Source organism: Arachis ipaensis, chromosome B04 (genome assembly GCF_000816755.2).
Source record: "Arachis ipaensis cultivar K30076 chromosome B04, Araip1.1, whole genome shotgun sequence".
Lineage (NCBI taxonomy): Eukaryota > Viridiplantae > Streptophyta > Magnoliopsida > Fabales > Fabaceae > Arachis > Arachis ipaensis.
Window position 1 is genome coordinate 13,604,964 of NC_029788.2, and position 11,405 is coordinate 13,616,368.

The 11,405-nt window shown below is 36.4% G+C and overlaps 1 protein-coding gene across 1 annotated transcript; it reads left to right on the forward strand.

Moving 5' to 3' along the window:
• LOC107638877 (dnaJ homolog subfamily C member 14) lies at positions 5,071-10,321 on the forward strand. The gene is made up of 10 exons (XM_016342277.2): positions 5,071-5,383; positions 5,577-6,483; positions 7,221-7,350; positions 7,503-7,951; positions 8,165-8,245; positions 8,333-8,431; positions 8,799-8,957; positions 9,148-9,234; positions 9,360-9,431; positions 9,757-10,321. The coding sequence occupies exons 2-10, from the start codon at positions 5,665-5,667 to the stop codon at positions 10,084-10,086; spliced, it is 2,226 nt and encodes a 741-aa protein (XP_016197763.1). The 5' UTR covers positions 5,071-5,383; positions 5,577-5,664; the 3' UTR covers positions 10,087-10,321.

An 11,405-nucleotide genomic window follows, 5' to 3' on the forward strand; every position in this document is an offset into this window, starting at 1 on the left:
CGTGGGAAAGTGTCTCTCTAGATTTCATCTCTGCCTTACCGAAGTCTGAGGGGTTTGGATCTATTCTCGTGGTAGTGGATCAATTTTTGAAGTATGCTACCTTTATACCTGCCCCTACTGACTGCACTGCAGAGGAAGCAGCACGACTATTCTTCAAGAATGTGGTGAAGTACTGGGGATTGCTTAAGAGCATCATTAGTGATCGAGATCCACGCTTCACAGGACGACTATGGACAGAGCTGTTCAAACTCCTTGGGTCGGAGCTTCATTTCTCAACAAGCTTCCATCCTCAAACCGATGGGAAGACTGAGAGAGTGAATGCCTTACTTGAGGCATTTTGTAAGCGCTAATCAGAAGGATTGGACAAAACTCCTAGACATTGCTCAGTTCTCATACAATCTGCAAAGGAGTGAGTCTACAGGAAAGAGCCCATTCGAGATTGTGACTGGACAACAGCCGCTTACACCTCACTCTCTTTCTTCCTCTTACTCATGGAAGAGCCCTGGAGCTTATCATATGATTAAGTCATGGGAAGAACAAGCAGATGTCACTCGTTCTTACCTCGACAAATCTGCTAAGAGGATGAAGAAATGGGCAAATAAGAAGAGGAGGCATGCAAGCTATCAAGTGGGAGACAAGGTAATGATCAAACTTCTTCCACAACAATTTAAAGCCTTTCGCAAAGTTCATAAGGGTTTAATCCGCAAATACGAATGGCCATTTGAGATCATTGGACGTGTTGGGGAGGTTGCTTACAAAGTACAACTCCCTCCCTCTATGAAGATCCACCCGGTCTTCCATGTGAGTATGCTTAAACCATATCATGGAGACCAAGACGAACCAAGTAGAGGTGACTCGAGTCGTGCTCCGCCCGTGGTGATTAGATCCTTTGATAAAGAAATCGAAGAGATCTTAGCTAATCGCATCGTGCGATGAAGAGGGGTACCACCAAGTATCCAATACTTGATCAAGTGGAAAGGGCTCCCGATAACCGAAACTAGTTGGAAAACTCGTGAAAATCTATGGCAATTCCAAGAACACCTAGGGCGCTATCATGAACAGAACGTGACGAGGACATTTGCGCATTAGGTGGGGGAGAATGTCACGGTAAATTTTAGAAGGTTAAATTTAACAGTGTTTGTATAGTTTTCTGGAGTGTTTGAGAATGCTCTAGATGGTTCCGGAACGTTCTAGAATGTCCTAGAAGGTCCTGGAATACCCTAGAAGGTTCTAGAAGACTCTGAAAGGTCATAGAGTATTCTAGAAGAGTGTAGATGTATATAGAAGTATAAAGAGTGAAATGGAATAATCTAGAAACATTTAGCAAGTTGTGGTAGGATAGATATTTGTAAAGAAGGCTCTAGATGATTAATCTGGACCGTTGATTAGATTTAATCCTAACCATCCATTGAGGAGGTGGATGGCTATAAATAGGGGGTGAGAGTTAGAGTTTGTGTGTGTGAATCATTTGTAACAAACACTTGAGCAATAAAGTGTTTTTCCACCAAAGCTTCCTTTCTCTTATATTCTCTTGTATTCTTGGCTTCTTGCTAAGTATTGAAGGTTAGGCTGACTTGGTCTTAGTTCAAGAGGTTGAGTAAGTTCGAGTGTCGGCACGGTAGCATTGGAGTGTGTCCAAGATCGTGACACAATGCTCTTCCATTACAAAATTGATAGTATATTTGGTTGAAAGTTGTATTTATTTATTTTTAACTAACATGTATCTAAATGGTATTTTTTTTAATAATTTAAGAATTTGATTTTATGACGAAATATAATATTATTAAGTATATATTAAAATTAGTTATTATTAAAAATAAATTAAACTATATATATTTATACATAAATATATAACAATTGTTTATTTTGGTAGTTAATTTTTTTTCCCAAAGATAATAGGTTATATTTCATTAATTATTGAAAAATGAAATACAAAGATGTCTAAAAGCAAGATAGCATAAGAAAAGGTGGGGATTTTCCAAAACAATACAATGAAGGTATTCATCCAACGGTGCATGGTCGAAAAACGAAGAAAAATCTTAAAGAAGAAAGAATTATAAATCAAATTGAATGAAACTAAAAGTTTGCTTCATGGAGATGACATCTAAACTGGGAGTTCTTTGGATTTCATGGAGTAACTTGACAGAGCTTGCTAGAATGACAGACGGCATTGAAGTAGAACCTTAAAAAATTAACTGGTTGCGAGCTTTCCAGCAGTTCCAATAAATGATGGCAAGCAATTGAAGATTACGGTCAGTATTCTTCAACGGGTTAAGCATCTCTGTTGATGCAGTCCACCATGTCCAAAAGTCGTTAGGACTCTGGGGGGAAGACAGTCACGAAGATAATTCTCAAACCATACTTCTTTAATTCTAGAGCAATTGATCAAACAATGAGTTACTGTTTCTGTTGCTTTATGACAGTAGGGGCATATTGGCGATATAGATGGGATGCGGTGATAAATTTGAGCAAGCACCGGAAACTGGCCATGGAGAGCTTTCCAGATAAATAGCTTAATTTTGTGAGGCAAGTTCAACTTCCAAGTTCAACTTCCATAAATCAATCCACTGGCTTTTTCTGCTGCATATAATTAGGGCAAAGCTCCAAAGGCGGATGGTAAAATAAATAGCCAATTCTGTAATCTGAAACTGTATCATATTACTTGAATTTGTTCAAATTTAATTGCAATTTGTCCCTACTCTGTTGAATTTTAACTGACAAAATCATATCTGCAACATCTTGGGAAAATAATTCTTGAATGAGATTCTGATTCCAATTCCTATCTTTAGTAATTAGATCTTTAACTCTTAGAACCAACTCAGAAATAGCCTATCTGTTTGGCATGTCAGAAATCATTAAAGGATATAGAGGAGGCAGCCAAACATCTTCAAAGGTTCGAATATTCTCTCCAGTACCCACAGCCCAGTTAAGACCTTTTTCAACAATATTTCGACCTTTCAGTATGCTCCTCCATCCTCAAGAAGGTAAGATTTCAATTTCTGCCGTTATAGCATTACCATTGCTAAAGTATTTACCTCTTAAGATTTTGGATAATAGGGAAGTAGGCTGTGTTACGAGTCACCAAAACTGTTTGCCTAAAAGCTCCAGATTTTGAATTCTGAGATCTTTAAATCCAAGACCTCCTTCTCTTCGTGGGCGAGTCATAGTGTCCCAGCTAATCCAAGCCATCCGCCTTTCAGAACCTTTTTGTCCCCACCAGAACTGAGAAAGTAGAGAGTGAATTTCCGAAATTAAAACCATGAGACAACTTGAAGCAAGACAATGTATAAATAGGAATAGCTTCTCCCACTGCCTTAAGCAATACCTGTCTACCACCTGACGATAGAAGATTGCGCTTCCACCTTAGGATACTTTTCCGAACCTTCTCTTTGATCATACTAAAAGAATCATTTTTCGATTTAGAGATTGTAGAAGGCAAACCGAGCTATCTATCCTGAACCCCAATATGATTAATATTCATAGAGTTAGCCAGTAGTGTACGAGTAATGGAGGGAGTGTTGTGGCTAAAGAATATAGCATATTTATTAAGATTTACCCTCTGGCCACTAATGCTTTCATAAGAATTCAATAAATGCAGGATGTTTGAACATGCTTCAGGATTAGCCTTACAGAATAAGACGGAATCATCAGCAAAGAGGAGGTGGTTGACCTTGGGACATCGCTTATGTATCTGAAGACCCTGAACTAGTATGTTTTGTTCTACTTTGAGTAGCAAGAAGGAGAGACCTTCTGCACAGAAAAGAAAAAGATAGAGAGATATAGGATCTCTTTGTCGAATACCTCTATTTGGTTTGAAGAAACCATAGGGTTGTCCTTCCACAATGACAGAATAAGAAACAGTTGTCACTAATTCTCGAATCTACATGATCCACCGGGAGTCAAAATCAAACTTCTCCAATATAAACCAAAGAAAGTGCCATTCCATCCTATCATATGCCTTACTCATATCTAATTTTAGCGCCATTTCATTTTCGAGTCCCCTTTTTTTGTTCTTCAAGTAATGCATACACTCGTGAGCAATTATGATATTATCAGAGATTAATTTGCCTTTCATAAAATCACTCTGCATAGGACTAATTTGTCTATTCATCATACCCTAAAGTCTATGTACAAGTACTTTAGAGATAATCTTGTAAAAGACTGAGGATAAGCTTATTGGTCTTACTTGAGTCATATCTTTAGCATCAGAAATCTTGGAAATAAGACAGATCTGAGTGTGGTTAAAATCCTTTAAAATTTTGTCCCTTGAAAAGAAGCTCTTAACTGCTCGAAACACATCACCACCAAGTATGTTCCAGAAGCTTTGAAAAAATTTTGCTGTCATACCATCATCTCCTGGAGCACTTTGAGGATGAATGCAAAATGTTGCACATTTCACTTCTTCCATAGTCACTGGTCTTTAAAGCCTATGGTTCATGTGAGATGTAATCTTAGGTTAAAAATCAGTAAACAGAGGTTCAGAGTTCTCATGACAAGTGGAGGAGTGTCTTTGAAATAAGATTCAGCCATAGAAGCAATACCAGCATTTGAAGTAGCCACTTCACTATCACTGTCAGTTAGTCGCCAAATTTTATTCCTTTGGGTTCGATTTCCAAATTTCTGATGGAAGAAAGCTGTATTCTGATCACCGAATTTGAGCAATTTGACTCTAAACTTATTTTTCCAATAAGATTTCTCATTTTGCAATGCTTTTTCAAGTTTGTCCTCTATTTCTGAAATGATGTCGCCTCTATGAATTCCTACTAAACGAAATTCCTCTAATTTAGATTGTAATAAATTAATTTCCACCTTTGAATTAGATCTGTGTTCTTGCTGCCATATGACAATCTTATGCTATTTTGATTCTAGATTTTGGTAGTTAATTTTGATGTATAAATAATATAATTATTAAATTTTAATTAAAGATTTGACATGTGACATGTGAGATTGTGACTTTGTGAGTGGATGAGAGCTGAAAATGAGCTCCTGGGTAAATATTTTTTCTTAAAAATAAGAGGGAAAAAAAAAAGAAAGGGAAAAACCTCTTACAATAAAAGAATGGGTAGAACGACAGGATCCAATTTTGCTCGAAACGCAACAACGCAACTTCGTTACTGCCTCCTTCTCTCTCTCTCTCTCTCTGCTAAACACAAACACCAACACCAACGCCTAATATTCTCTTCCTCTCTTTCTTTATCTCAGACGCACCTACACACACACACTGTCTCAGACACACTCTTTTTCCCCCTTCCTTCTTCATTTCTACATCCCCAATTAGGGTTTCTCTATGCTCCGAATTCCCCTCTTTCTCTCCCTTGCTTGCCCCTCTTTTTTCCCTTTTTTGTTCCTTCTGATATATACTTCACTATTTTTTCACGCTTCTTTTGATTTTTTTCTTTTCTTTGGATTTTTTTATGTGGTCCTTGCTAATTGATGAAATCAAGAACTGGGTTTTTGCTGAATTTGGGACTTTTTAGGGTTTTGATCGCATGAGCTATCGAATTTTCGATTTTTCTTGCGGTATAGGCTCTATGCGTTAATTTCGGGCGTAACCATTCATTTTTGCATAACTAATCAGGTGTTTTAGGACTGCACATGGAGTTTGAAATGGCTTAACTTGAGCCCTAGCTTTTGGGTGATTCCTCAAGGTTTTAATATAGCTTAATGGCTCGGAAGGGTAATCAGCAGAAGAATGGATTGGCAAACAAAAAGGGGGTTTCTGGGGGTGTTCTTCCAAAGGTTTATCCTGGGGAAGGTATGAAAGGTCATGCCAAAGGAGGGACTCAGGTGAAGGTTTATCCTGGGGAAGAATTAGCAAATGGCGACAGCCCGAGCCATTTTTCGCAGAGTGGAAGTGAGGTTGCTTCTGCTTGTGATGACATTAGCAGTGAGCAAAATTATGAGAAGTCTTTGAGGAAAGAGAAGCAAGAGGAATTCGTAAAGCATGATATGGAGGAATCTATGTCTTCAGGGAATGATTCAGGTGGGGGAAGATTGAATCATGATGTGCCAATACAGGAGGAAAATGGGACCTTGCCGGGGAGTGATCTAGGTCAACAGAGTATGAAGAGTAGATTGAGCTGTTTACTTGATGGTTTGAAAGTGAAAAGTTTGGTGGAAAATTCTGAGCTTGCTGATCGTGTGATCATTAGGCGTATAAGGTTGTCGGTGTTATCCATTTTTACAGCAGTTACTGGATGGCTAACCCGGCAGAAGCCACTGTTTTTATCCTTTGCAAATGTCACTCTTAAAACCTGTGATAATCTCAGAATGAAAATTAAGAAGGCGTATCCTGTTTTGTTAAAATGGCTCATGCATCTTGGGAACATAATGCTTCTGTTATCGGTGTTTTGGCTGGATTGTGCGATAAGGGGTTTCGATTCATTTGTACGTATGGGGACAACGTCCTTCTTCTCTGTTATATGGTGCAGCGTATTCTCTGTGATTAGTATGATAGGGATGCTCAAGTTTCTTGTTGTCCTGGTAAGGCCCAGTCACAATTGTCATTTCTTCTTATTTAATTACAGTTTGTCTAGTGAGAAAATCTTTGCAATTGAAACTGTTATGATTAATTGATTATACGACCAAGTCAATCTTATCTTCTTAGTCATATTGTTGAACCGTTATAAATTTCTGTTTTTACCCTTATGACAATGTAACATCAGCATTCTAGTGTTCACTGGTGGTTAATCAGAGGTATGATTTGGAAACTGTTACATTATCTTGCATCTATAGCTTTATAATTATATTCCTGACTAATTTTATTTTACTATGTTAATCTTGCACATATTGGATGCTGTTTCCAACTTCCAATATATACTTCTTCTTATTGCAATTTTTTGTTCAGATATGCAAGTGATTATCCAGCAAGAAATAAATTAAAATAGAAAGAAAGAAGAAAACGAAAAATCCGAATGGTATTGTTCTACTCAATGAATAAATGTTCACGTGAGCTGAAAACCATTTCCAGAAGATGGTTTTGTTTTTACATAGGTTGAATTATTGTGAACTGCAATTGTCTTGGAAATTATTTGACTTTCAAAATTTGAACCCTCCCTAAATGTTACACTTAATTTAGCAGTGACTATATGTACCTCCTCACAATCCTTTATCATTCGATGCTTTGTGTATTTATTCGATGTTAATTCTCTCCCATTCTTAAATTAGGTTTTATATTTGTTTCCCCCTTATTCTAGCTGACTGGATTTGTTATTGATCAGGGTCTAGCTGCCTTAATTGGATTTTTTGTTGGGCTCACCCTCGCAGTTTTGGTAGTTGCAATCATTGGGGTTGTGTTCTTGTGGTTTTATGGTAGCTTTTGGACCACGACATTTTTCGTCATCCTCGGAGGTGATTATTTTTCCTGTGTCTGTTGCTTTGAACGTCTTCTATCTATCTTATCCTCTACAAGGGATCATATTACAAAAGAATAGATATGCATTGAAAATGTTGATATAATTCTTGCCAAACTTGCTAAGCCTTTGACTCTATTTGAAATTCAGGATTGGCATTTATGTTAAGTCATGAACGTCTGGCACTATTTATCATGACCTCGTATTCTGTCTATTGTGCTTGGTTGTACGTTGGGTGGCTTCGTTTGCTATTGGCTTTTAATTTAGCTTTTATCTCGAGTGATGTGTTGATATACTTCCTCAAGAAAAACATCGAACAACAGAGTAGGTCCAATCCTTTTGAACAAAGAGCTGGCATGCATGCTCAATCAGGTTTCTCTAATGATGAGACAACACAGCCTTCCTCCTCTGAAAATGGGCCTGGACCATTTACTGATCGTAATGCAGGAGACCCTTCAACTAGTGGAGTGGATTCTGATTTGACGTCTGAAGATGAAGTTGTCCGATTGTTGAACTGCTCTGATCACTATTCAGCATTGGGTTTCACGCGGTATCAAAATATAGATGTTTCAGTACTGAAACGGGAATATAGGAAGAAGGTTGTCATTCTCATCACAACTATCTATAAATTTGTTTTTTTAATCTTCTTTTTTTTCTTTTCTTTTATATTTTTTGAATGAGTCTAAGCTTTTGTGCTATTGGAGTTTGGTTGGATATTTAGTTGCTTATGCAAGTCAAATTTCCTTCAATATCACTAATTGTTACTTGATAATTCTCGCTATTTCTAATAGCCTGTTTTCACTGGTTATCAGGCAATGTTGGTTCATCCCGACAAAAATATGGGTAATGAAAAGGCTGCAGAAGCTTTCAAGAAACTTCAGAATGCATACGAGGTAAACTTTTTATGCTTTTGCTCACCCTGCAAATCATAAAAGAAAAATCCAACCCTAAGATGCTCTATGTATATAATGATTTTTCAGATTCTTATGGATTCCTTGAAGCGAAAAGCATACGATGACGAGTTAAGGAGAGAAGAGCTTTTGAGTGTATTTCGCAGATTTCATAATGATTCTCAAAAGGTATGATTTATGCCTTTTACAGATATTTGAGTACTGAGGAAACTACAGAGAAATTCTATCTTATTCTTATCACTCTTAAGACATCATGGTCAGGATCAAAGTTCACGAGTATTGGGGGGAATAAGAACCGCAACTATTTTGTTTATATTTTATTGCCCCATTTAACAGCCAATTGTTATAAATTTTTTTATAATCTTGTTTCTATTGTTATGGCTTACAGATAAAACAAAATATGCAGTGTGTGCGTGCACATGCACACACTCTGATGTTGCAGACCATTTATTGAACCTAATAGACAATAGTCTTTTATTATTATTGTTATTATTCTCTTGTCTAACATTAGCTGTGGTTTCAACTGATGTTCCAGAATGGTAGGCACGGATTCTTTGCTTCAGGATTGGCACGATCAGATGCAAATGGTGAGGACCCATTTGGTGATTCGAGGCGGATAGCCTGCAAAAGATGTGGTGGCTTTCATGTTTGGATACACACTAAGAAACAAAAGTCTCGAGCTAGATGGTGCCAGGTGTTTCCTCTATCTTTTCTTTAATCCTTAAACCCTACATAGAATAAATAAATTGGCAGTCTTTACATCTTTGCAAGAGATTGCCAACATTCTGTCGGCGTGCTTTCCCTATTGACTATTGAGACAGTATTCTTCTACCTAGCATGGCACTAACATTTTCCTATGGGTTTTCTTTTTTCTTTTTTTTAAGGATTGCCAAGACTTCCATCAAGCAAAGGATGGTGATGGATGGGTGGAACAATCTTCCCAACCATTTCTTTTCGGCTTATTGCAGAAGGTATAGATTCATTTTCCTGACTGTGGAGATACCTTATAACTTGTATTTGAATTCCACATTTTGTGAGCATTACTTACCATAAGAAACATTGTTTTTCTTAACAATTTGAATTGTTTTATCTTTAGGTTGATACCCCTGCTGCATATGTATGTGCTGATAGCAGGATATATAATGCCACTGAATGGTATATCTGTCAGGTAATCAAGTTCCTTTTTTTATTAGGACTTGCTTGTAGAAAGGATTTATTCACATAAGATACCAATGGTGGTTTCAAAGAAAAAGCCTCTGATTGTGCAAATATTGCAGCATTGAACTGTTCTGATATGTGTACTGATCTAGGACAACATATTATTACAAGATTTATGTGATTAGCGTTGAATTGTATGTAAAATAGTGATATGTCATCTCCGTAATACCATTAATATTTGGTTGCTCCCCGTTCATAGCTTGCACCTTGATCCTTGTTTTGGTTACTGAGATTAAAGATCCATAAGGCTTTAACCCTGGACGCTTTAATTGCAGGGTATGAGATGTCCAGCAAATACTCACAAGCCAAGTTTTCACGTCAACACTAGTTTAATGACCAAGCACAATTCCGGCAAAGGAACAAGTTCAGGTCAAAGAGGTGCGCGAGTGCCACCTAACATGGAAGAAACCATGACCGAGGAAGAATTCTTTGAGTGGTTGCAGAATGCCGTACAGGCTGGTGTATTCGACAATTTCAACGGCACTGCTGCAGCGGAGAGTCCCTCTTCCAAACCTGGAAACGGGACGAAAAACCAGGGCAATGGTAGTGCCGGTGCAAGCGGCAGCAGTAGCAAGAGAAAGAAAAAGGGGAAAAAGCAATGGTGATAACTAATTAACAAGGTCATGTTTTTTTTCCTCATCATTATGGCTGTATCACAGTGAGCACATGTGAAGTCTTATATAAAGAAAAAGCATGTAAGTTTTCTGAGTAGTTATAATCTGTTAATGAAGCCCCCCAAATAGAGTTGGATCCCATTGTATAGTGTCATATCTCCAAGCTATTTTTATTTGACTAAATAATTTTTTGGTATACTAGTAAAGTAAGCTTTCCGTCCCTTGATTTTGGAATTCAGTATGAAAAATTTGAGAGCAGGGATCAAGCCATTAACAACGAGCCTTGTAAGCAATTAGATGAAAATGTCACATACTCGGATGATTTCTTTCAAAGCAGTCATTTGAGTTCTAAAGAGCTTCTATAAGACTATGACTATGAACCTAGATTTTATTTGGCAAACTTCTTTTAAAGATCTTCGTTTGGCTTTGTCTAAATATGAACTAACTCGATCTTATTGTAAAAGTTTACCTCATTCAATTAAAAGGAGCAATAAAAAAGAGTAATACTTCAAATTGGTCTCTACTATTTAACAATTTTTGTTGGCAAATTAGTTTTTGACAATTTTAAAAATGGTTTATGGCAAAATTTAGAAAATTTAGAAAATTAAAGATTAATTTGTCACATTTTAAATACTATAAGGATACGCCATTGGCTAATGGGTTGTATAAAGTGGGATTCGAGTTTTCAACACTTGTTTTTTTCAACATTTATTTAAATGGATAAGTGAATTGATCACTTTGCTAAATCAAATTAATTTTTTAAATGACTAATTTATTCGAAACAGATATAGTTAGAAACTAATTTAGGACATTAATAAAGAGATTACCAAAATAAGAACCTTTAAATAAATAATGAGATATACTATTAAGTAGGTTTGAAATACTTTTTTAAATATGTAAAATAGATCAAAGTATATGTAAAATAAATCTCGCAATATAGTAAAAAATGATTTTGTGGTTGAAATGAAAAACAAGTTTTCAAAAATAGCAAATGATTTTTACTTTTGTTAATATAAAATGTTAGCATCAAAGTGAGTTAACATGGTTATAAAATTAAAATGACTCGGTCAACAATTTGCCATCTCTCTGTCAAAAAAAAATTTGCCATCTCATGCTCACATTTGTCATGTTCCTATGGATGGGTTTGTGAATATCTTACCATCTCATTGTTTATTTTAAGAATTTACTCTCTTAAAAATCTATAATCATATGTGAAATTATTTTAAATGTAGTTTAACCTTTAAAATTTTTTAATGCAATATTGAATTATAAAAAACTTTAGTTTCTCGTGTAGACAACAACAAATAATT